We start from the raw sequence: 26774 nt of genomic DNA, 5'->3' as shown, positions 1-26774 counted from the left end.
CAAGTGTTAATGGCCACAGTAATCGTAGATCATTTGCCTTGAAAGAGGAGTCGGTTCGACCAGGAAACGCGTTGAGAAAGAAAACCCCATATTAATAAAATATTACCATACATGAGAATTTAGCAGAATCGCTATCCACCAGAGGAAATTCCCTCACCCAGTCCAATTATTTGCTGAGGATCATCCTCCAGCACACGGAGCAGCAGTAGCTGGCATTGGACAGGCGTTTAACAGAGCGGTGCCTCGCACAACCCCCATAGGCGAGCACACTACGTTTTGTTAATAGGTCTTTATGGTAAAACCTTAGATGCTTATCTAATAGTGAAGGCTGGCACATTAACAATTTACACCAATTCTAACCACAGTTCAAACCAAGTGATTTCAGGTCATAAGGCATAATAACGTGTGGGTTTTGACATCTGTCACATTGGGGCGCTGTGGTCACCAGCAGGGCGTGTGCTTCTGCATTATGAACCCTGCCCAGCCCTGTGTGTCTACAGTGCCAGAAGTCACCATGCCGTCAGTACAATGCTTTCTATAGTAACTGCACTTATGATTTGATAAGGCTGAAACGGCTATAAAATTATTAAGGTTAAGCTTTTTCAATCATAACTGATGAATGTATAACAAGCAGGCCGACTTGCTGGAGAATTTGGTTGAATGAGAACAGGAACAGAAATCACCCGTCTGCTTCACTTCCTCTTTTTTCAACCTGACATTATGCAATAAGCTTGCATAAATCTATAACCATTATGTTCCAAGAAATAGCACATATTTAGTGATAAAAACGGATGTGCAGCCCGTACACTGATACATTGATGGCACTGGTACCATTTCTAAAGTACATATTTAAACAAGGACATCTGAATGAGGCGCAAGTCCCCAGTCTGCAGAGATCAATGTAATAGCTGTGTCTTCTCTGCCTGGCACGTGCACCTAGTCACCAGCTCTGCCAAAAATGAAGGAGCCAGATGAAGTCAGACACAATAAAGGGAACCTGTCAGGTGCAATATGCACCCAGGACCACGAGCAGTCCTATGCATATTGCTAATCCATGCCTAACCGTCCCTGCATACACTAAAATAGATAAAGGGATCTGCAGAAAGTATTTCTAAAGATCATATATTCTATGCTAATGAACTCAAGGACTAGTCACGAGGGAGTTTGTTCCCTTAGCTCAGGGGTCTCAAACACGCGGGCCGCATGCGGCACTCAGGCTGCTTTGTGCGGCCCCCAGGCTCGTGCCCCTGTTCACTATCGCGGCCGGTGCAGGCGCCGCAGCCACTGTCTGCACTTGGGTAGATGATTGTATTGCCGGCGCTGCGCTCTCAGAGTCTAGGGCTCTGCGCTCTCGCTCCGGCAATATAATCATCTGACATAAATCACTGACAGTGACAATGCTCCGGCCGTGATAGTGAACAGGGGCCTGGGGGCAGCACAAAGCAGAGACGAGGCAGGCGCGGGACAGGTGAGAAGAATGGTGTTTTGTGTGTATAATATATGTGTGTGTGTGTGTGTGTGTGTGTGTGTGTGTGTGTGTGTGTGTGTGTGTGTGCGCGCATTAACCCCTTAGCGACCTATGACTTACTGGGTACGTCATGGCTCCCTGGTACTTAAGGACCCATGACGTACCCAGTCATGGCGAGATCGAGGCCCTGGAGCCCCGGTGGCTGCGATCCCTTTGCATTGCATGCAAATACCTTAGATTCGGGGAGGAGGGGACCTCAGGAGGGGTGGTGTCTCCTGCTCGGACCTACGGAGGCTGTGATTGGCTGAGCGGCGTTCGTCAGCCAATCACAGCCACTGTAATGTTCAGCCATTGAAAATGGCTGAAAAATTGAAATCCAGCCATATATCAGTGCAGCTGTAGCACCGATCATTGGCTGGAGCTGGGTGACCTCAGTTTCACCCGCCCCCAGCTCTGATTGGAGAGACCGGCGATGTGACCGATCTCTCCAATCACTGTGGATCTGGGGCCGGAGACCGCCCCTCAGCTTCACTCCAGCGTATGTGGGAGGTGAAGGGAGCGATCGGTAAGTTATATCACCCCTGCCCCTTTTCAGCCACCGCCACTGCCCCCCCGACCCATTACTACAGCATGGGGACATTACTATAGAATAGGGACAAGGTGGGCACATTACCAAAGGATGGGGACATTACAAGGATGGGCATAATACTATTGGATGGGGTGATTACTACAGGATGGGGACAAGGCTGGGGACATTACTACAGGATGGGGACAAGGCTGGGGACATTACTACAGGATGGGCACAGTACTACAAGATAGGGACATTACTACAAGGGGACAAGGATGAGAAACATTACTATAGGATAGGGATAAGGCTGGGCACATTACTATAGGATGGGCACATTATGATAAGATGGGGACAGTACTATAGAATGTGACAACTATATGATGGGGACAGTACTACAGGATAGGGAGACAAAGATGGGGAACATTACCATAAGATGGGGACAAGGCTGGACACATTACTACAGGATGTGCACATTACGATAAGATGGGGACAAGGCTGGGGACATGACTATAGAATGGGGACAAGGATGAGCACATTACTGGGGGAACGGGACTAGGATGGGGCACAATACCACAAGGGTGCAAGCATGGGCACATTACAACAAGATGGGGAACATTACTAAAAGATGTTGGCCAAAATTTCTATATAGTGATAATTGTAACACTTAGTTACAAGAAAGGGATAAAATGAAAAAAAAAAAAAAAAAAGCATGACATTTTTTTTACCATTTTTTTTTTTTATATATATTTAAACAAAGAATGTGCACCTTTTGTTATAATAAGTGAAAAAAATTTCAAAATCAGTGATCCAAAGGTGTGTAAAAAAATATATATATATTTTACCAATAAAAATGTCACTTTGTCCTGCAAAGAATGCAGCCCCCCAAATTATTTTTTTCCTCTGTGCGGCCCATACACCCAGCCGAGTTTGAGACCCCTGCCTTAGCTAGTCGGCTCCACATAGCATGGTAGCACACGCCTGTGGGAGTACTAACATGCTAATGAATGCGCAGCGACACAGCACATACCTCACTGTTCATGGCGGCCGGGGGAGGATGGATGCTCTCTGCACATGATCAAGAGTCCTCAGCATTTCCAGTCATGCGCATTGTACCTCACTGAAGCCGGGGAAGCTTACACCCGGCATCATTTTATTGCGCATGATCGGAAGTCCAGGATCTCCGGATCATGCACAGAGCGCATCCATCCTCCGCCGGCCATGAACAGTGAGGTATGTGCTGCGTTGCTGCGTGTTCATTAACATGTTAGTACGCCCACAGGGGCGTGCTACCATTCTATGTGGGCCAACTGGCTATGGGAACAAACGCCCCCAGGACTAGTCCCCAGCCTCATTAGCATATAATGTACGATCTTCAGAAATACTTTTTCTAAAGATCTCTTTATCTATGCTAGTGTATACAGGGACGGTTAGGCAGGGATTAGCAATATGCACCCAGAACTGCTTGTGGCTCTGGGTGCATATTGCACCTGACAGGTTCCATTTAATGAAATTTATTACTGCTGAAGAGGGACACCAATCTGAAGAACTATTAGACTAGGGTCACACAACCGTATATTAGAAAAAAAATGGTCAATTTAAAGGGAATCTGTCGGGATTTTTGTGTATTATTCTAACAGTATCCTGAAATAGGGCTTGGGCAGCCCTTTCAGGATATGTAACTTATTTCTGTAGGTTGCCCCATTGTGTTGCTATCAGGGCTGTGGAGTCGGAGTCGTGGAGTCGGAGTCGGAGCTCATTTTGGTGGAGTCGGAGTCGGTATAAAATGCACCGACTCCGACTCCTAAAATATATAATAAATTGGGGACAGGAGTGCAATGCAGAATGTGCTGAATATTTTACTAAATAACAACATTTAGTATAATGCTTATATTTAAGTGAAAAATTTATTGTAGTACAATGTGAACATCAGACATTTAATTGTTTTTATGATACAATAATCAAGATATTTGGATAGAACATAAAATATTTATTGGAATACAACTTTAGAACACAAAAAAACTAATAAATTGTAAATATGTAATATATATAATATATATATATATATATATATATATATATACAGTGTATATACACACACAAGATATATATGTAATCTACTGTATATTACATAGTGTATTACATATTTACAATTTATTACAGTTTTTTGTGTTCTAAAGTTGTATTCCAATAAATATATTTTATGTTCTATCCAAATATCTTGATTATTGTATCATAAAAATTATTAAATGTCTGATGTTCAAATACACATATTCATGTACTACAATAAATTTTTCACCTAACTATAAGCAATATATGTAGGAGTCGGAGTCGGAGCCGGAGTCGGAGCCGGAGTCGGTGCAAGAGAATTTGAGGAGTCGGAGTCGGAGTCGAAGGTTTGGCTTACCGACTCCACAGCCCTGGTTGCTATAAGCCCTTGAAATGTTATGGTCTCCTGCAGACTAGTCTGTTAATGCCTCATGCACATTCACCCCCTTCCCCCGCCCACCCCTCTGTGCGGCATCAGTGATTGGTGCAGACTGTCCGTATTCATTTGTTAGAGAAAGTTGCAACACAATGGGGCAGCCTACAGAAATAAAAGTTACGGTACATATCCTGAAAGGGCTGCCCAAACCCCATTTCAGGATACTGTTAGTATGATACACAAAAATCACCTGACAGATTCCCTTTAAATTCGGCTATGATCAGAGTGGGACCCTTTTTTCTCGGATGTGAGGATTAAAAAAAAATAAAAATTAAAATGTATCCATCTGCTCTAGTGATGAGCGAGCACTTCTATGCTCAGGGGCTCGGTACCCGTTAAGAGCAATTGGACGCTCAGATAGACACGACTCGAGTACCCAAGTATAATGGAAGTCAGTTTGGAACTGGAGCACTGTTCCTAAGAGTCCCCAGAAAAATGCCTGAGCTCCCCATTGACTTTCATTATACTAGGGTACTCGAGCCTCCCCATAAGAACAATGGTGCACATTTATGAAAACAGCCGGTACTGTCAGTGTGGATGTGGAGCTATAAAATGAAGGACATGGCAAGTTTTGAAATCTGGAATAGTGAGAGCAGTTTCACACTGTCGAAAGATTATAGAATATCCTCAGTCACATGGCACAAGTCAAAAACAAGCTGATAAGACTAAACAACTGTTAAAAATGTTCCTGACAGTACACGTTTTACGAAATCAAAACACTACATAAGCGACAACATACTTTATTTGATTTTTTTGCTTATTAAACAGAATTGGTTATCAGCGTTAAGCAATTGAAGGGCTAGCTGTGGACATTTTGGACTTCCTGTGATTGCTTGGCACGGGCTGTGCCAGCGTGATGCGTAGGCTCCTTGTGATGTGGCAATATCTGATGCAGGACGGGAAAGCTTTTCCTGAAGAGCAGGGTGTTAAAGAGTCTTATCCGCCAAGCTCAAGGGGAAGTTATCAGAAGATAAGCTATTGAGTTAATCAAGATTGTGTTGGTTTTTCATTTACATAGCACAATCTATATAAAAAAATAAATAAAATCCTCTTGACAAAAGGGCATATTTGTGTGCCGTGATTTATGAAAGCGTTTAGGCCGGAAAATGGCATAAAATTATTTTAAAAGCTGCAAAGTTTTTGCGCAACACGGAACTTTGACGCGTTACCTGTCATGTAACCTTGCCTCTGCTGATAGGAAGCCTGCTGAAAACTCTTCTTGAAAAGACAAAGTCTAAAAAAGCACTAATTGCCAGTGTGAAAATTGCAAGATTTCTAATTTTAAATTTTAATAAAAATTGTAATATGAAAAATAAAAATGATTGCAATTTTTTTCTTTAATAAATGGAACACAAACTTATTTAAACAATAGGTGATTTCTATGATGGATACCCTTTAACATTTATATTAGACTATTTGGATTCAACATGAAACAGACACTGCTGAAGATGCTGCTTGGCTGGAAGACTTCTTTAGGCACCAAGAAAGGAGAAGCAAGCAGCATTATTGTCACACTAGGAACAGAAAAGTATCAAGCATAATGCAAAAGGGAAGGGAGGAGATTGTGACCCCTGACCAAGCCTACCGCTGGGCTCTGCCTTCCCTCACTGCCCTAGATAGGTTCCACACCTATACACCAAGATGGATATCTGGCCCTAGGCTGACCCTGATCTGGGCTCTAGGTAGGGAGCGGATGGGATGAGCGCTTAGTCAACCCACTAAGCTCGAAAGAAGACATAGGGATAACATACAAGGGAAAAAAACAACTTATCTCCAGATGCCTCAGAAAGAGGAACTACAAATAACCAATATCACCAGAAGACTGCTTGCACTGAAGACTTGTTAAGGGAAGAGAACCTCTCACCAGCAGTGAGTATGGGAAAATGAAGGGCATAGATAGACACCAAGGAAGTGCTCATGAAAAGCAGCTGAAAGGGTGAGGAACTACACAGGGTCCTAAAGGGAAAGGGATGAAAACAAAACAGAGGAGATACATAGGATACTAAATACATCAAGCAGGAATAATAGGTCAGGGAGCAGTTTGCGCAGCCAAATGGTATGAAACTTTTGTTTGCCAGAAACTACATGACTGTCACCTGTGACAATTATTCAGGCATGCGGCTGCGTGTCTGCGACCCCAAAATGCATCTAAGTGACGTTATTAATGGATGACCAGGTGTAACTGATCTTAAATCCTCATTTAATCAAATCAAATTGATCACTTTCTGATGATGGTTTTCGTTTAAAAAGGCTATTCCAGTCTATAAAATAATCGCCTGTCTAGCCAAGACCGTGGCAAAGGAAGGAGAAAGAAGAATCCTTTGAGTTTGTGCCCTTCTTCTCTATACATGGGCTATGACAGCAATGACAAACATGAGAGCTGCTAAAAGCACTTTTATTGTTAAAAGCAGCAAAGAAATACAGCGAAATAGCATTCAGCGCGGCCATATAACAATGAAAGCGCTTTTAGCTGCCGTCATCTGCAAACCGAGTCAATCTGTATGGTGACCTCACTGTGTGAACGCAGTCTTATCAAGAGGAGACATGGAATTATGGGAACAGCTGAGCAACCTTCACATCCGACACGGGAAAATGGTGGAGAGAACCCAAAGAAATCATAGTACCTGCTTAAGGAGACAGTAACTTTCTCAAGGGAACATACAGGATTTCACAGTTACAATATGGGATATCCTTAGAGGTAATCACTGACTGAACTGATGTGGTGGTCTCACATTCACATATGGAAGATCCTGCTTTTCAGCAACAGTTCTAGCTATGTGTGACGCCTATCAGGTCATCACAGGGTATTATGCAATCTGCCCTTCTGTGCAATATCCACCTCCTCCTTGGTTACGGGTCCCCAACATATGGTGTTGCCAACATCAGCCAATCAAATCCTAAGAACACTCTGCACCACACCCACCAGTGGACGGCCTGAGTGGAATAGGGTCACCCACTTGGGGGTGTTGGTAAGGGGAGGTCAGGAGTGTCAGGAGTAGTACAGTAGGAGTGAGGAAGTGTAAGAGTGAAGGTCAGGAGCCGGGCTCCTTGGAAGTCACTAGGTAGCAGACGGTGGTCTGGGTCTAGTAGGAGCTGGACCCCCGGTTGCAGGGGATCGTGACAAGGGACACGGAACTATCGAGGAGGACAGCCAGCGGGCTTGTACCATCACCGGGCTAGAACCAGGGCACGACTGGGTACGTGGACACTAGGTCAGGGAGTATCATAGATAAAAAGATCAGTCCCGCACCACTTGGGTATTACCTTGCGTTATCGCAAGTTTGCTTGTTTAGCTCCAATGTATGGTATCCACCGGCTGCGGGGTGCTCGTCCACATAGAAGGATGAATACAAATAATCCAGAAAGGAAAAAGACCGCACTTGTCCACTGTGCCGAAAATCCTCTTTATTCAAACACGTGCAGGGTAAAAGGCAGGAGAGGAACTAGGTGCTGGTCCACATGGAGGGACGGGAAGTAGCTTCTTATAAAGGAGTGCACCTAGCCCACTTCACTGCCATGTAAAAACATTTAAGGATATGCATACATTCAAGATATCAAACCTTTACATAAATATTGGTACAATATAACAATAGAGGTAGGGAAAATTGGACTATATAAATACAGAGAGGTCATTCCTGTCATTAAGACCTAATTCACCTTGGGCTTTAAATTTTATTATTAACCTTGCTTCAGTTTGCAGTAATATTTTATGGAGGTTACCTCCCTGAGGAGGGAGGATAACCCTTTTCAGACCAGCAAAACGCAAGGTTTCTGGTTTGCCCCTATGGTGATCACGGACATACTCAATCAAATGAGGAGAGCCTTTGCCCGTGAGGATGGAGTTAGAATGATCCTTAAACCGGACATATAGGCACCTTATCGTCTAGCCGATCTAAAACCTTCCACAAGGACAAGAGACAATATAAACAACAAATTTCGTTTTGCAGGAAATAAATTGTTTTACACTATGGAAATTTTAACCAATCTGAAGGGGATTGCTGGTGAGATGCAGATCGCAAAACCTGCAATTACCGCAGCGGTAATTTCCTGACGGACAATATTTGTCCCACCACGTTGTGGGACTATTTATTCAGTTCCTCACCAACAAGTCCTTCAGATTGTTACATCTCCTATAGGTGACTAGAGCATATCCTTTAAATCGGGGTCTCTTTCCAAGATATGCCAATTTTTGTACCGTGCTTTTCTTATTGTATCTTCCAGGGGGCCAAATTTGAAATTAAAAATAAATCTTTTGGGAAGTTGTTATTTAGTTTTTCATTTCTCATGTACAGGCTGCAAATGTCTGGCCATAGCTTTCTCATAGGCAGAATTAATAAACAGGGTCTGGATAGCCCCTTTCTCGCAGTCTCAGTTTTAAATCAGAAGCCTGTTGTAAAAAAGTCTCGTCATCATTATTAACCCTTCGCAGTCTCAAAAACTGGCCAAAGGGTAAAGCGGTTTTGGTGTGAACCGGGTGGGCACTATGAAAATGTAAGAGGGAATTTGAGGAGGTGGGCTTTCTTAAAACTTTAGTGAAAATGTTTCCATTTTTTATGGTGACCTCCACATCTAAAAACTTATTGAATCACCCCCAAATAGGGAAGTGAAAGTCATATATTCATCGTGTTGATGTTATTTAAATGGGATACAAAATCAGAGAAATTATTCTCTAACCCGTCCCACACGATAAATATATCGTCCACATACCTTAGGTAGTGTTTGATATGTTTTAGATATGGGTTGGAACATGCGAAAACGTACCTGCGTTCAAAAAAGCCAAGGAAAATGTTTGCCACGGCACAAGATACGGGGGTACCCATAGCAGTACCCCCGCACTGTAAATACCACTTGTCTAGAAAGGTAAATGTGTTTTAGGAAAGGATAAAATCCAAAGCTTCTCCCACAAATTCGCAAAACCGATCGCTTTTCCCACTATGTGCTACCACTTCTTTGACCGCTTCAATGCCCAGTTTTTGAGAAATTCGGGTGTACAAACTTTTGACATCTATTGATGTTAACAAACTCCTCCAGCCAAGTAATACCTTTCAGTAAGGATAAAAAAACCCCACTGTCCTTCACATAGGAAGGAATATTTACCAAGATTGGTCTCAAAAGAAAATCCACATAGTGGGACAGGGGCTCAGTGAGTGAGCCTATGCCTGCCACTATGGGGCGGCCCGGGGAGTCTCTCCCTGCTCTTGTGAATTTTAGGTATACAATACCAATATGGTTTTGTTGGATAAAGGGGAATGAGCTTATCTGCCTGGCCCCGAGAAAGAAAGTCCAGATCCACATACCTGTCCAAAAGACGTTTCAGTTGTTTTTTGAAAATACAAGTGGGGTTTGATGAGAGTGGAATATAGGTGGTTCTGTCTGTCAGTTGTCTCAAACATTCCTGCACATAGTATTCACGTGTTAGGAGGACCACCTTCCCTCCTTTATCCGCCTCGCGGAACACAGTGTCTTCCCATTTGCGCCTAATCTGCACGGCAGTAAATTCACCATAACTCAACTTACGAGTGGGTTTAGAATAGAACAAAGCTTCAATATCTTTCAGGACGGAGTCTTGAAAGAAGTCAACCAAATTACCCTGCACAGCAGGTGGACAAAAATCCGATTTCACGCCCTTTGTGAATTAGATTTTTCTCTAGGTACAACAGTCATGTGTTGTACCTAGAGAAAAATCTCGATCTAGGTCAGAATCAGACTGAGCAATAGTTCAGAATCCTGAATTAAAGCAGAGTCAAAAGCTCCCGTAACATCAAAAGGTACTAATACCAGTTGTGCAAGGTTGTTGACCCTTTGGATCCACGCCTGTGTTACCAGGCATAGAATGAAAGTGCTTATACAGATGTATTTTTCTTACAGCTTTAAAAAGATCAACTCTAAAATCCACGAAATCAAACCCCTCAGGAATACAAAACCTAAACCCCCTGGACAGCACTGAAACCATGTCGGCCGATAACTCCTGCTTGGAAAGATTGACAATTGTGCAGAGGGAAGATTCAAAATCTGTTGGGGGTTCTATTTTCTAAACAATACAGATTTCCTCTTGTGGCCCCTTCTTATGCCTCTTCCTGCCCGCCCCCCCCCCCCACCCCCGTCGGGTACATTTCCTAAAGGGGCAGGGGGCTGTGCGCTGGTTGTAGTACTATTAGAGGGGCCTGGAATAACATCCTCCGAGCCACTAGACTCTGAGTCTGTGGTCCAGTACCCTTTATTAGACATACCAGCCCGTTTATTTTTCATGTATGGTTTCTGTCTATAGTTCTTAAATTTGTCTTTTGACCAACAAAAAAAAAAATCTGTTTTGTATTGTAATCTCTCTTATCTCTTAAGATTTTTTTCTCTCCTTTTATTTTTAAAATCCGTCTGCACAACCATCAACCTTTTATCCAATTTCTGGATGAAAGATAACCAATATTCATCTGTCACTCTAGACTAGACCGAGTATCATGTGGACCAGTCGAAGCGTAATCAAACGCGAAACGGCCGTTGTCGCTTGTGAGGAGCCTGCGCCTAGTTCCTCTCCTGCCTTTTACCCTGCACGTGTTTGAATAAAGAGGATTTTCGGCACAGTGGATGAGTGCGGTCTTTTTCATTTCTGGATTATCTAGGTCAGGGAGTAGCTTCAGGCAACCTGACAATTGACCCGATGAGAATGAAGCCTTCAAGATCCGCTCTCCAACCGCTCAAAAAAAAAAAAAAAAAATCAGTGTACTAGCGCAACGAGGGAGATAGGACTTTCCACCAAAACGGTCCAGGAAATCCCAAGCATGAACCCTGAGAGCAAGCTCCCTCAGTTAGCCACACTGGGGAGCGGGACCCGACTAGTTCTACACTACAGGGACCAACTAGCAAGAGAACTTAATGCCAAGAGGCAGGGCACAGATCATCAGGCAACACCAGTGGGAACAGGACCCAAACGTGCTCCCCCTTGGCGGCAGCGGTGTCCAGAACTTTGGTTTACCAAATTGTCGGTGTCAGCTTTATGGACTGAGTGAGTACGCAAGTGACCCTTTCAGTCCCAACAGCACTCCCCAACACCATCACCGAGTCCCGAGCATCCCCCTACCTGTGGAGGGGTTAAACACCTAGCTGCCCACTCCATCGCCCCCGGGTACTCCCAGCTGCAGCAGTGGTACTCCACCTTACCACACACCACGGGTGGCGTCACGAACTTTAAATATACAATCCCCTATAAATACCCCCTTTGAGTGGCCGCACGACCCCCGGGTCCGGACGCCCCTTGAGCCACCGTGGATCCGGATCAGAGCATCCCGACTGCAGATGCGGGGGCGGCACATATGCTACATGAAAGCATCACACAAATGCTTTGTGTAACTGGGTACGTTTTCTTCAGCTATTTCTTTAAATTTAAATAATAATAAAAAAAAAAATAAAATTAGGTATTACGATTTCATAGAGGCGTTGAATGAACTTCAGAAACCTTGTCTGACATGAACGCGCCATACATTCGGGTCACTTATTAAATTGTACACATGAAAGCAAACTAGCAATTACAGCTTATCGTGAGATAGAAAGCAATAAACCAGAACAGAATAAATCACAGCTAATTTGCGTTTACTTGCTGTGACCCTTGTACCCATTTGCGGTCAACAGAAAACACTTCATTTCAGACACTACGCTTAATAGGAGAAAGTTAATTTGTTGGACAATCTGTAATTTTAACATCTCACTAGAAAAGATAAAAATGCTGGCTAAAGAGTTCCACAATGTAAATGGCCACCGCAGCCAAGCGGGCACCTCTGGCTTGGCCGGAGCGGCTCCACTCAGATGTTTGGCTCCAGGTGCTAACGGAGGCTTATCATGGCCCGACACCACAAGCCCAGCACCGCAACCCCTTCTGTGCGGCCAGTTCTCATTTTTTTGCTAACTGCTTTCAGATATTAAATGTTGGCCACTAGCCGGGTACCACAGATCAGCACCTCTAGACCACCGGCGCCAACATCTTCAACTTCTTTTCTACCTCGATGCCAAGCAGTTTTAACCCCCTCAAAGACTACTATGGTCTTGATGCTAACTGCTACTTTACAATACATGAGAACCTACCCAGGAACTGGAATTGGAGCATGCTCATTGACAAGAATGTCTAAGGGTTGTTGTCACAGAGTACGGGTAAGGCGGGCCAAGGCCACACGGGGATGACACTCCGCAAATGCTCACAGCACAGCGGGAGCCGAGTGTCATGCGACTGTGGTTCGATCATGCGATCAGACCACACCTGCGGGGGGATGGGGGGGTGCGGTGGAGGAGAGGGAGGGATTTATCTCCCTCTTCTCCGTTGCAATGCAGGCTATTGCGATTCTCACACTGCACTCGCATTACACCAGTGTAACGCAAGTGCAGTGCAATGTTTCTCTCGCCCCATAAACTTGCATGGGTGCTAGTGGAACAGGATCGCATTCCACCCACAGCATGCTGCGACTGTTTTCTCGGTCCAATTAGGGCTGAAAAAATAATCGTTCAAGGGAGCGGGCACATAGAGTAATATTGGTCCGAATGGAATGCGATTTTTTTTATCGCATTCCACTCGCATTGTTTTTTTTGCAGTGTGTCCTAGGCCTATAAAGGCTCTCATGGCAATGGCCAATTGGTTACCCATGATTTGTATACACATATGCAGAAAACATACAGATCAGGTCCCAATATAACTAGGGTCCCCAAGGATGTGTGCACATGTTGCATTATTGATGTGTTTTTTTTTTCCAGTGCAGATTTGTTAAAAAACCTGATGGTTTTCCAGATGGCAACAAAGGGACAGTGAATCCTGAAGTGTCCTGCAAATGATGAGCATTTTCTACTCGCAGATTTAAATCTGCATCATGTAAATTGTTTCAGCGTTTTTGCTGCAGATTTCACTCATACTAAATAAATGGGAAAAATCTGCAGAAAAAAAAAAAGCACAATAAGGCTCTGTGCCCACGTGTGCGTATTACATGCAGTTACGTTGCGATCTGCACTGCAGCGTAACTGCATGCGTCCTGAGCACGATCTATGAAGATTGTGCATTATCCATGCCCACGTGGCGTATTAGAACGCAGCGCTTCGGCAGCAGCCAAAGCGCTGCGTTCTAAGAAGTGACATGTCACTTCTTTCGTGCGCTTTGCATGCAGTCCCTGCTCTGTCTATGGCAGAGACTGCATCCAGAGCGCATGAAATCGGCTTTTCATTACGGACTGTTTCTGCAGCAATTTGAAACGCATGTGTGCTGTTCAAATCGCTGAAGACATTTCTGCAAGGACAGAACGCAACGTGGGCACATAGCCTAAAAATGCAACACCACAACGTTTCGTGTCTAGAGATGCAGAAATGGAGCAGAAATGTCTGAATCAAATACTTAAAATGTGCACATAACCTGAAGCTAGATGCACACAATGTTTTGTGCAGAGTTTTCTGTGTCTCTTGGCAGGAAAAAGGCTGCGTAAGGCTATGTGCGCACGTTGCGTAAATACATGCAGTTAGGCTGCGCTTTGTAGCGCAGCGTAACTGCATGCGTCCTGCGTCCCCTGCACAGTCTATGGAGATTGTGCAGGGGCCGTGTGCACGTGGCGTTTTAGAGCGCAGCGCTTCGGCTACTGCCGAAGCGCTGCGTAAAAAGAAGTGACATGTCACTTCTTTCCTGCGCTTTGCCGGCAGCTCCTGCTCTGTCTATGGCAGGAGCTGCAGGCAGAGCACATGGAATCGGCTTCACTACGGACATTTCTGCAGCGATTTAAAGCGCACATGTGCTCTTCAGATCGCTGCAGAAATTTCTGCAGTGAACTGTACGCAATGTGCGCACATAGCCTAACAGGCGCGTTTTTGATGCATTTTTTATATATATTTTTTTGGGGCAGCTTTTTCTCTGCTCAATAGCATGGGCGAAATCTGCAGCAAAAACACAAAGCAACGTGTGCATGAGACTTCAGGGTTCTCAATCATTACCGGCATCGGCATAGCCTTAAGGGGGCTTTACCCGCTACGACATCGCTAATGCAAACTCGTTGGGGTCACGGAATTGGTGACGCACATCCGGCCGCATTAGCGATGCCATTGCGTGTGACACCTATGAGCGATTTTGCATCGTTGCAAAAACGTGCAAAATCGCTCATCAGTGACATGGGGGTGTATTCTCAAAAATCGTTACTGCAGCAGTAACGAAGTTGTTACTCGTTCCTGCGGCAGCACACATCGCTACGTGTGACACTGCAGGAACGAGGAAGCTCTCCTTACCTGCCTCCCGGCCGCTATGCGTAAGGAAGGAGGTGGGCGGGATGTTCCGGCCGCTCATCTCCGCCCCTCCGCTTCTATTGGGCGGCGGTTCAGTAACGCAGCTGTGACGCTGAACGAACCGCCCCCTTAGAAAGGAGGCGGTTTGCCGGTCGCAGCGACGTCGCTGGGCAGGTAGGTATGTGTGACATGTCTGGGCGATGTTGTGCGGCACGGGCAGCGATTTGCCAGTGTCGCACAACAGATGGGGGCGGGTACCCACGCTAGCAATATCGGTACCGATATCGCAGCGTGTAAAGTAGCCTTTAGGCTATGTGCGCATGTAGCGTTCTGTCTCTGCAGAAATTTCTGCAGCGATTTGAACAGCACACGTGCGCTTCAAATCGCTGCAGAAACAGTCCGTAATGAAAAAGAAAAAAAAAGCCGATCCCATGCGCTCTGACTGCAGCCCCTCCCATAGACAGAGCGGGGACTGCATGCAGAGTGCAGGAAAGAAGTGACATGTCACTTCTTAGAACGCGTGCTTTGGCAGCAGCCGAAGTGCTGCGCTCTAATACGCCACGTGCGCACGTCTCCTGCATAATCTTCATAGATTATGCTGGGGAGGCAGGACGCATGCAATTACGCAACGTGCGCACATAGCCTTTGGTCATTTTCACAGGGCATTTTTGCTATTTTTTTTAGCATGGTTTTTGCCTTGTTTTATGGAAATCCATGCTAATAAAACGCTGCCTTCCAGGTCCCAGCAAAGCTCATGCACACATATAAAATACCTGTGTTTTTTTCCTGACTGTTTTGTCAAATCACCTTGGTTTGTGCTCAGTTTTTGAAAGAATGAGCGTGCCAATTCTTTGCAAAACCTCATAAAAAAAAAAAAATAAAAAAAAAAAAAGACAAAAATAACCTGGCCAAAAAAAGCCCTGTGTGAACACAGCCTAAAGGCCGCTTTACATGCTGCGACATCGCTCAAGTGATCTCGTTGGGGTCACAGAATTTGTGACGCACATCCGGTCGCTTTAGCGATGCAGTTGCGTGTGACACCTATGAGCGATTTTTCCTCGTTGCAAAAACGTGCAAAATCGCTCATCAGCGACATAGGGGTCCATTCTCTAATATCGTTGCTGCAGCAGTAACAAAGTTTTTCCTCGTTCCTGCGGCAGCACACATCGCTCTGTGTGACACCGCAGGAACGAGGAACCTCACCTTACCTGCCTTCCGCCCGCAATGCGGAAGGAAGAAGGTGGGCGGGATGTTCCGGCTGCTCATCTCCGCCCCTCCGCTTCTATTGGGCGGCGGTTCAGTGACGCAGCTGTGACGCTGAACGAACCGCCCCCTTAGAAGGAGGCGTTTCACCGGTCACAGCGACGTCGCAGTGCACGTAAGTAGTGTGACGGGTCTGAGCGATGATGTGCGCCACGGGTAGCGATTTGCCAGTGTCGCACAACCGATGGGGGCGGGTACCCACGCTAGCGATATCGGTACCGATATCGCAGCATGTAAAGTAGCCTTTACTGTATAAGGCCCTGTGCACAGACTGCGGTTTTGCAGCAAAAAGAAGCAGCATGTCACGTCTGTGCTGCGTTTTGCCATTGCCAATGTTAAAAAATTGCAGGGACAAAACCGCAGGCAAAACCGCAGTAAATCCGCACCAAAGCGCAGTAAAAACACATACGTTTTTGGTGTGTTTTTTCCGCAGGTAGGTGCGTTTTTGTCTGGAGAAATAAATCCGCAGTGTGCACACATTGCCTAATAGCCATTTTTTACCATAAAAAACACAGGCAAGGGACACCCCATTTACATGCTTGGCTATGCCATCATACACACCAAAAAGTTACTGGGCATTTGCAGTTGTAGAAACCGTACATTGAAGACCTTTGCAGAAGCAGAATATATCTTGAATACACAATTCACCAAATTGCAACAGAAAACTGGCTTAAGGCCCTGTGCGCACCCTTATTTTTTTACCCGTGTTTTTTTTGCTGCAGAAATTTCTTGAGAAAATGGTTGTAACCTTTATACAGATATTCCCCAGCAAAACCTATGGGAAAAAAAAAAAAAATAGCTGTGCGCACACTGCGGTTTTTTCTCAAGAACATTCTTTCTGCAAAATTTCTTGAGAAAAAGAATGTGCATGTCACTTCTTTTCTGCAGGTACCTGCATTTTTTGCCATAGATAATGGTAAAAAAAAACAAAAAACGCAGGGACCAACCTGCGGAAAAAACGCATCAAAAACGTTTTTTTTTCCGGTTCATTATTGGTGCGTTTTTTAAACGCAAGTGCGCTAATCTTTCAGACTGAAGAAATTTCTTGAGAAAAATCCTTTTTCTAGTGCGCACAGGGCTTTAGATCTGTTGCAAAACTTTAGTGAATTGGATTTTTCATGCCAACACCGACAAATTTCTGAAAAGATGTGAGAGCTTGGAGGAGGGCACGACCAACAGACTGACAGTTATTATAGTTTACATTCGAAAAATAGTGCAAGTATAGCAGAAGTGAAGTGCAGTCCAACCTCTGTTTCTGGCGCATAGCAGCTGAAAGATGCATCAAATTATTGCATTTGGAGCATCTTGCACCAGAAGACGCTTCAGAGACTGGTGAACTGACGAAGCATGTAGCGAAACGCACTTGTGTTTTTCAGGTGAAGCAACATTATTACCACTGGGTATTTACTGATTGTCTATTACTTTTCCTATAGACCACATAACTATCCTTCCTTCTATAGTTTTCATATATCTTTTTGGACAAGAAAGAGTGTTTGCTTTCTTTTTTCCTTTTCTCTGAGTATCCACTTCCTATGTAACTGGCAAAACATATGGCCCAGACGGATTCATACTCCTGTCTTAAAAGGTGAGCCTTAGGCTAGCTTCACATTAGCTTTTTTTTGCCTTAAGGTAAAAAAACGCAAACTGCATGTGACTGGATCCTTTTTCTTAGGATTCCAACGCATGCCACCGCTAGTGACCTGAACGGTTTTTTACTGGATCCGTCTACTGGATCCAGTAAAAAAACCGGACCGTTCACTTGCATTTACATGCGTTTGGCTGCTGTTTTTCAGCTTAGTTTTGATGGATCCGTTTATTCTATGTCATCTGCCATTCAGCTCTGCTACATGGCCGGTGACAGCAGACACAGACAGAGCTGCACGATCAGAATGAAGTCGGATGAACTTTACCTGACTTCATTGTCATCCCGCGGCTCTGTCTGTGTGGCATGGCCTGATTTTCGGTCACCGGTGAAGGTCTCACCGGTGACCGCAAATCCCCTGAGTGACTGCAGTGATCAGCGCCATCAGTGGTGCAGTCACTGAGGTTACCCGCGGCCACAGCTGAAGTCCTCCCGCAGAGATCTGTGGCCGCGGGTAACCTCAGTGACAGCTCCGCTGATAGCGTGACTCACTTCAGTCGCTGCGGGGAGCTCACAGAGAGCGGTCGTGGTCTGTGACCGCTCTCTGTCACCTGCTGATGTAGCAGAGCTGAGAGCGTTGTGGGACCTTTTTGGATTACGTCGGACCTGGAAGGGTATCTGGGGACTTTAATAAATTGGTGAAAGAGGTTGTTGTTTTTTGTCATTTATTACAAATAAAGGATTTTTTGGATTTGTGTTTTTATTTTCTTTAACTTACAGGTTAATCATGGAAGGTATCTCGGTGAGACATCTGCCATGATTAACCTAGGACTTAGTGGCAGCTATGGACTGCTGCCATTAACTCCTTATTACCTCGATTGCCACCGCACCAGGGCAATTCAGGATGAGCCGGGTACAGTTCCGGGACAGTCGCATCTCATGGATGCGGCTATTCTGGGCGGCTGAAGGCTGATATTTTTAGGCTGGGGGGCTCCCCATAACGTGGGGCTCCCCATCCTGAGAATACCAGCCTTCAGTCGTGTGGCTTTACCCTGGCTGGTATCAAAATTGGGGGGGACCGCACGTCGTTTTTTTAATTATTTATTTAACTTCATGATATAGACCCGCCCACCAGCAGCTGTGATTGGTTGCAGTGAGACAGTTGTCACTCATCGTGGGGGCGTGCCTGACTGCAACCAATCATAGGCTCCGGTGGGCGGAGAAAGCAGGGAATACCAGATTGAATAATGAGCGGCCGGCTTTTTCAAAAATGGAGAAGCCGCCAGAGCAGTGTGAACGCCGTGCAGCGCCGCGCTGGTGATCGGGGATCGGTAAGTATGAGAGAGCAGGGGAGAGGGATAGACTGGCATGACCAGAGAGAGAATAGAGACCGAGAGGGAGACCGACAGTGAGAGAATAGAGACTTTAAATTAATTAAAAAAAAAAAAGTTAGCTAATGAAGAGATACAGAGATATATAGATCGAGAGACAGAAAAATATAGATAGAGAGATGCATAGAAATATATATAGATAGATAGATAGGTAGGAAGCGAGCAAGATTATGGAAAGAAATATATATATAGATCGGTAGATAGATAAATTGATTTTAAATTTAAACAAACAAAAATTTAAAAAAGGAAAGTTATATACATTTTTTATTATTTATTATGTTTAACTAAAGATTGTGAAGATCTAGATAGAAAACTATCTGCTTCAGACCATGTTTGCAACGGCAAAAAGGATCATTCCAGCCTCTGGAAACCGCAAATATGAAAAATATATACGGCGCCCATTGAAATACACGGCAGCTAGTGCTGCAATGTACAGGATCCGGTGAGCTGCTGTTTTTGGTCTGAGACAAAAAACGATGCATGTTGCGTTTTTCAAAGATGGTTAAAAACTGCAACTCACTGGATCCTGATTCTGCCACATGCAAACGGATGCAAATGCATGTTGCCGCGAGTCCATTGACAATGCATTGAGCAGACAACGGATCCCGCAACATGCGCTTTCAGTTTTTCTGCCGACCGGCAGATAAACGCTATTGTGAAGCTAGCCTTACAGGCTCAGACATTTTACCCTAGTCAGGAATAAAACTACGGCACTTAACACGAATTTGACAAATGGGAGTAGCCATACCCTGTCCTGGCTCTTCTCCATACACATAATAGGCGTAGCCATCAGGGCTGTGGAGTCGGTAAGCCAAACCTTCGACTCCGACTCCGACTCCTCAAATTCTCTTGCACCGGCTCCGACTCCGGCTCCGACTCCGGCTCCGGCTCCGGCTCCGACTCCGGCTCCGACTCCGGCTCCGACTCCGGCTCCGACTCCGACTCCTACATATATTGCTTATAATTAGGTGAAAAATTTATTGTAGTACATGAATATGTGTATGTGAACATCAGACATTTAATAATTTTTATGATACAATAATCAAGATATTTGGATAGAACATAAAATATATTTATTGGAATACAACTTTAGAACACAAAAAACTGTAATAAATTGTAAATATGTAATACACTATGTAATATACAGTAGATTACATATATATCTTGTGTGTGTGTATATACACTGTATATATATATATTATATATATTACATATTTACAATTTATTAGTTTTTTTGTGTTCTAAAGTTGTATTCCAATAAATATTTTATGTTCTATCCAAATATCTTGATTATTGTATCATAAAAACAATTAAATGTCTGATGTTCACATTGTACTACAATAAATTTTTCACTTAAATATAAGCATTATACTAAATGTTGTTATTTAGTAAAATATTCAGCACATTCTGCATTGCACTCCTGTCCCCAATTTATTATATATTTTAGGAGTCGGAGTCGGTGCATTTTATACCGACTCCGACTCCACCAAAATGAGCTCCGACTCCGACTCCACGACTCCGACTCCGACTCCACAGCCCTGGTAGCCATACCCTGTTCTGGCTCCTCTCCATACATACAATAGGAGTAGCCATACCCTGTCCTGGCTCCTCTCCATACACACAATAGGCATAGTCATACCCTGTCCTGGCTCCTGTCCATACACACAATAGGCGTATCCATTCCCTTTAAAGGTGAATGCAAGGTGTCGATTCGTATTGAATTGATGATGCCCTACAACTTTGTAATTCACTTTTTTTCTCTACCCGGTTTCGTTTTCGAGATAAAAATGCTAACTCCGTTCTTTTCCACCAGGTGGCACAATATGTGGTTTCATTACGTAGCACATGGCTACTTTACTATACCTAGACACCACTTCTATGCCTATAGCTGCCGCCGTTCGCAAGTTAATGGCGGTGGACAGGATATGGGTGGACACACTGTATATTATACACACACACACACACACACACACACAAATCATGTCTGCTAAACAGCACATTGACCAATACCCGGACATGCGTTTTGCTTTGTAAAGTGGAATTTGTAGGATTACTCTGTACATATATAATCATGATTACATACATACAGAATTATACAGAATTTACATTTTACTGAGAATTTCTCAACAGCTTCCTTCAGTAGTGCTGCAAGGTCTACAATGTAACTATTAGCAGAACTGTCATGAAAAAAAATAGACATCTCAGACTAATGTAACAGTGTGCATTCTATGTGATGTACCATAGCCATGCCCTTCCCAAACACATGGCAGCTGTGAAAATTGCATGAAACTCACTCAAAATACAGCCACACCCAACTGAGATACTGATAGGGACTATGGATTGTGAGCCTAATGGGGACAGTGAGGATGTCAGTACAGCGTTGTGCATAGTGACGAGTGCCCATGCTCACCAGTGATCGATGCATCGGAGTCTAAAAATGCTTGAGTTTCCCATCGACTTTCATTATACTCTGCAGTCAATTGACACCCGAAAACCCGGCTGCTTGATCGAGTAACGAACAGTTGCAAGGACGCTCACTTATTACTAGTTGTGGTATGTGATGGTGCTAAGTAAAATAAATGCAGATCACAAGTGAGAGCTCAGGAGTCGCCACTCACCCAGTCTGACCGCTGCAGCTTATACTGAGCAGTGTGAGGTCACAGAAGCAGAGGAGAGACACTGAGGAGCGGCCAATGATGGGCAGATATTGACATGAGCTTTCAAAATTAATTATATAGCCATTCAGACCTAAGTTATGACTGTAAGTTCACCAGCTTTATCACAGGGAGGTCTACTATAAAATGTATGTAATTTGCATTATAAAATCTGGGGACAGATCCACTTTACCTGTGAGGAAGGACATCTCCATTCAGCAGAAAGTAACAGCACAGATTGTGTGTCCTTCCCCCAATAGTCACAGATGTGGACACAAAAAGAAGACTCCGGAGTGCCCCTCATCCGTCTCCCACCCGTACATTGTGCAATGCATTTGATTTTTATCAAGCACACAGTTCTCACATTAACTTTTGGGAGGGCGTTCGTGGTTATCAATGCAGATAAACCAGTTTGCAAGGATGTTGTTGCTTACTTACATGATATTTGGTGCATGGATATCATACATAAAGACTGTATTTTTAAGAAGGGCCATCAATAAATTGGACCCTATAGGTGAGGTCCATGCAGATCTACTCTTTGGTAACAGATGATTTCTGGACATGTGGACTCAGCCTAAGTGTACAGTAGAAAGAAAAACAAAAGACAAAACCAGGACGTATACCCTGCTGTAACTGAATAAAAGCACAGTGCATATAAACATAGGGTACTTAGCAAACACTGGTTTTGATCAATGAAAGCATAAAGCCATCCCACCATGACAAGGTGTACTCAGTCGGGAGAGTACCTACACTGTCTAATATTACAACCTCACCATGTGTCAAAATAAGCCTCAATGTGAATAAGAGCAGAGAATGACTGAATCCCAACTGCACACACAGCCATGGGAAACAAAGACTTTGTTTTTGATATATTTAAAAAAAAAATAAATTAAAAAAAAAAAAAAAAAAAGTATACCAGCTGACACTCTGACTCACTTTTTTGTTTTTAAGTGTACAGTATGCAAAGCTACGAGTCTATGGCTATACAGCGACATACCATGAAATCGAGGCGACACATTGCTACATAGGATGTAACAATCACCTAGGGTGTCGCATTGCAACCTACTACGAGTCTACAAAGGTTTCCAAGTGTGTAGGCTTTTCTGTGACGTGACAGCTGACCGTGTGACCTGCGACTTCCAGCTCATTGTAGGGACAATATATAGATTGTAAGCCTGGGCCCTGCCTCCTCCTGCAACTGTTTAACTATGGGGCACTTTGTTTTGTTTTTATTGTCTGTACAAGTCTCCGCTAAATTGTACAGTGCTGCGGAATATGTTGGCGCTATATAAATTGCTATGTTGGAGTTATCAGTCCCCATCTGTAAGTGTAGAGGACCTTGGTGATCACAAGAGCGTGCAGTACACACCCCACAATATCAGATCGGGTATTGACACCGAAATAGCCATGTAAGGGCAGGTTCACATTTCCGTTGTTTTGCATCAGTCACATGCATTGCATGACGCATGTGACTGATGCGCTGTACAACAGATGACAAAGAACAGAATTCATTGTCGGACTCCGTTGTGTAAGGGGGGCGGAGCGCGAGCGAGGCCGTGGCGCTGAGGACGTCAGTGCCGCGGGGACAGGTAGGTAGGGGTGTGTGTGTGTGTGTGTGTGTGTGTGTGTGTGTACATGCGGAGTGCGGGAGGGGGCGGAGCCGAGTGGGGAAGTGTCGGCCTCCCTGCACACGTATCCAGGGTAAATATCAGGTGACTAAAAGCAAAGCACTTTTTGCTTGGTTACCCAATATTTACCTTGGTTACCAGCGTACACCGCTTAGTGCTGGCTCCCTGCACACGTAACCAGTGTAAATATCAGGAAAACACTAACCAAAGCGCATTGCTTAGTAACCCGATGTGTATCCTGGTTACGTGTGCAGGGAGCCAGAGAGAGCATGCACAGCAAAATCCTACGGATCGCGCTGCTAAAAAAAAACGTTACAGGCTGCGTTCCTTCCTCCCCGCGGTCAGTCGTTCCACAACTGATCAGTCGGGCGGCGGGTGCAATGCAGCATCATCAGTCACAATCCGCCGCTCATACAAGTCTATGGGAACAACGGAATCCGCCAAACTGAATCCGTTGTTTACCAGAGCAGCGGATTGTGACTGATGCAATTTAACGGAAGTGTGAACCTAGCCTAACAGGGGACCTATGTAATACGGGGATGGGGCGAGGCTAACCACGTAATAACTTTCTTTATTACCTCTTTCCCTTTACAAGCATCAACTGATACAAGTTCTACAAAAATCCATCTGAGGTATACAATAAATGTTTATTACACCTTAGATTAAAAATTAACTCCGCGACAATAGGCATAAAGTGAGAAATCTAAAAAAAAAGCTTCCAGAATGTACAGGCAACGGGGGCCACGCAAAGCAGTTACGGGCACCGGGGGGGGGTTGGGGCACATAAAGCGCCTACGGTCACCGGGTTGGGAAGAGGGGGGGGGGAATAGGCGCATAGCGCTTACGGGCACCGGGGAGGCCACGCAAAGCACTTACGGGCACCGGGGAGGCCACGCAAAGCACTTACGGGCACCGGGGAGGCCACGCAAAGCACTTACGGGCACCGGGGAGGCCACGCAAAGCACTTACGGGCACCGGGGAGGCCACGCAAAGCACTTACGGGCATCGAGGGGGGGGTGGGCACGCAAACCACATACGGGATTGAGGTATCTGAAGAGTGTAAAGCTTTATGTGGGGTGACTTACCTGCACAACAATGTCAGATTTGACAGGGTTGGGTCAGATTTCTAGTGATGAAATCTCTGACCTGAGTGTTACAGACTTTCTGTAGGAGCTCCCCTTGAAGTGAAGTGATCCCCTTCCACTTTCTGTAGGAGCTCCCCTTGAAGTGAAGTGATCCCCTTCCACTTTCTGTAGGAGCTCCCCTTGAAGTGAAGTGATCCCCTTCCACTTTCTGTAGGAGCTCCCCTTGAAGTGATCCCCTTCCACTTTCTGTAGGAGTTCCCCTTGAAGTGATCCCCTTCCACTTTCTGTAGGAGTTCCCCTTGAAGTGATCCCCTTCCACTTTCTGTAGGAGCTCCCCTTGAAGTGATCCCCTTCCACTTTCTGTAGGAGCTCCCCTTGAAGTGATCCCCTTCCACTTTCTGTAGGAGTTCCCCTTGAAGTGATCCCCTTCCACTTTCTGTAGGAGTTCCCCTTGAAGTGATCCCCTTCCACTTTCTGTAGGAGCTCCCCTTGAAGTGATCCCCTTACCTGCAATGTCCCATAGCTGCAGTCTGACCAGAGTCTTGCTGTCCCAGTTGATGACTTTGAGGGCGAAGTCCACCCCGATGGTTGCCCTGTAGTGCTGGGAGAAGAGCTGGTGCACATAGCGCTTGATGATGCTGGTCTTCCCCACCCCCAGCTCTCCGATCACCAGCACTTTGAAGAGGTGCTCTCTGCGCTCAGGAGCCGCTGCCCCCGGCTCTCCGGCCGCCGTCTCCCCCGCCATGTAGTCACTGTCCGCTGCCGCTTACGCAGACGCCTCGTACATGCAGCTACAAACGCGTCCGAGCAGCGCGCTATGTCCGCATCCCTCTCTGCGGTATCAGGGGACACTTCACTTTTCTGCAAACTTTTTTTTCCTTTCTTTTCTCCTCCCAGTCTCTGAAGGAACCAACCACCTGACTGCAAGTCACAGGACAGGAAGCCGCCGAGCTCGCAGCTGCCCCAGGCTCCGGGCGAGGAGGGAGAGGGCGCGGAGACAGCGCTGTGCACAGAGGACCCCAGAGCCGGCAGAATCCCCCCACCGTGCACGCAGGGAGAGTTCCCTCTGCGGCAGTGGTAGTCATTAGGATGTGTTCACATTAGGTTTTTTGTTGTTTGTTTGTTTTGTTAGCAGAAATGATTCAGGATGTCCTTTTCGCTTGATTTTTGGAGGAGTATTTATTTTCCTGAGGATTTTTTTATGTGGATTTTGAAGAGGATTCTGGTTAACCCCTTCACCCCGGGCAATTTTCCGTTTTTCATTTTCATTTTTTCCTCCCTTTCTTCTGAGAGCCATAACTTTTATATTTTTTCGTCGATCTTGCCATATGAGGGTTCTACTTTTGAATGACACCATTGAATTTACCATATACTATACTGGAAAAGAGGAAAACTACAAATGTGGAGAAATTGTGAAAAAAGTGAAATTTCATGTTTTTTTTTCTTTCTTTTTTTTTTGTACCATGTTCATTATATGGTAAAACTGACCTGTGGCGTTATGATTCCCCAGGTCAGTATGAGTTCCTACATACCAAACTTGTATACTTTTACTTTAAGTTGTGAATAAAATTCAGAAGTTTGTCCCAAAAAAGAATAGCACTTTTGTCTCCATTTTCTGAGACCTGTAGCGTTCTCATTTTTCAGGATCTGGGGCTCAATGATGGATTCTTTTTTTGCATGGTCTGGCTCAACTGGTAGGGGTACTTCTCACATAGCGAGATCGCTGCTGAGTCACAGGTTTTGTGACGCACCAGTGACCTCATCAGCGATCTCGCTGTGTGACACAAAGCAGCGACCTGGCCCCTGCTGTGAAATCGCTGATCGTTACACACTGTTCTGGTTAATTTTTTGCTCGTTGGTCTCCCGCTGTGCAGCACACATCGGCGTGTTTGACTGCGGGAGACCAACGAGCACCGACTCTGTGTAAGCAGCGTACACTGGTAACCAGGGTAAATATCGGGTAACCAAGCAAAGCGCTTTGCTTAGTTACCCAATATTTACCCTTGTTACCAGGGTACACCGCTTAGCATTAGCTCCCTGCACACATAACCAGGATAAATAGAGACCAACGAGCACCGACTCTGTGTAAGCAGCGTATGCTGGTAACCAGGGTAAATATCAGGTAACTAAGCAAAGCGCTTTGCTTAGTTACCCAATATTTACCCTGGTTACCAAGCGCAGAGTCGCTGGTGGCTGGTCGCTGGTGAGATCTGCCTGATTGACAGCTCACCAGCGACCATGTAGCGGCGCACCAGCGATCCTGACCAGGTCGGAATTGCTGGTACGTCGTTTAGTGAGACGGTACCCTTAAAAACAATGGGTGCTCAGAGGTAAAAAAAAAAAAAAAGTATGTCCAAACTGAAATAAATGACCACAGCACACCTGTGGTGAAAGAACTCAAAAAATGATGATGTGGGCGT

At 45.1% G+C, this 26774-nt stretch overlaps 1 protein-coding gene across 1 annotated transcript in view; it reads right to left on the bottom strand.

Annotated features, from left to right (window-relative positions):
- RAB32 (RAB32, member RAS oncogene family) overlaps positions 1-25257 on the bottom strand; it is an 82037-nt gene extending 56780 nt beyond the window's left edge. Inside the window, exon 1 of the mRNA XM_075338159.1 lies at positions 24862-25257. Coding sequence (XP_075194274.1) covers positions 24862-25099 — 238 coding nt within the window. The 5' untranslated portion in view covers positions 25100-25257. The remainder of the gene's footprint in view (positions 1-24861) is intronic.
- Positions 25258-26774: the final 1517 nt, after the last annotated feature.

This window comes from Anomaloglossus baeobatrachus, chromosome 3, assembly GCF_048569485.1.
Source record: "Anomaloglossus baeobatrachus isolate aAnoBae1 chromosome 3, aAnoBae1.hap1, whole genome shotgun sequence".
NCBI classification, from domain to species: domain Eukaryota; kingdom Metazoa; phylum Chordata; class Amphibia; order Anura; family Aromobatidae; genus Anomaloglossus; species Anomaloglossus baeobatrachus.
Note: the sequence above shows the minus strand (reverse complement) of the source record. Positions and strands in the feature narration are given on the sequence as shown.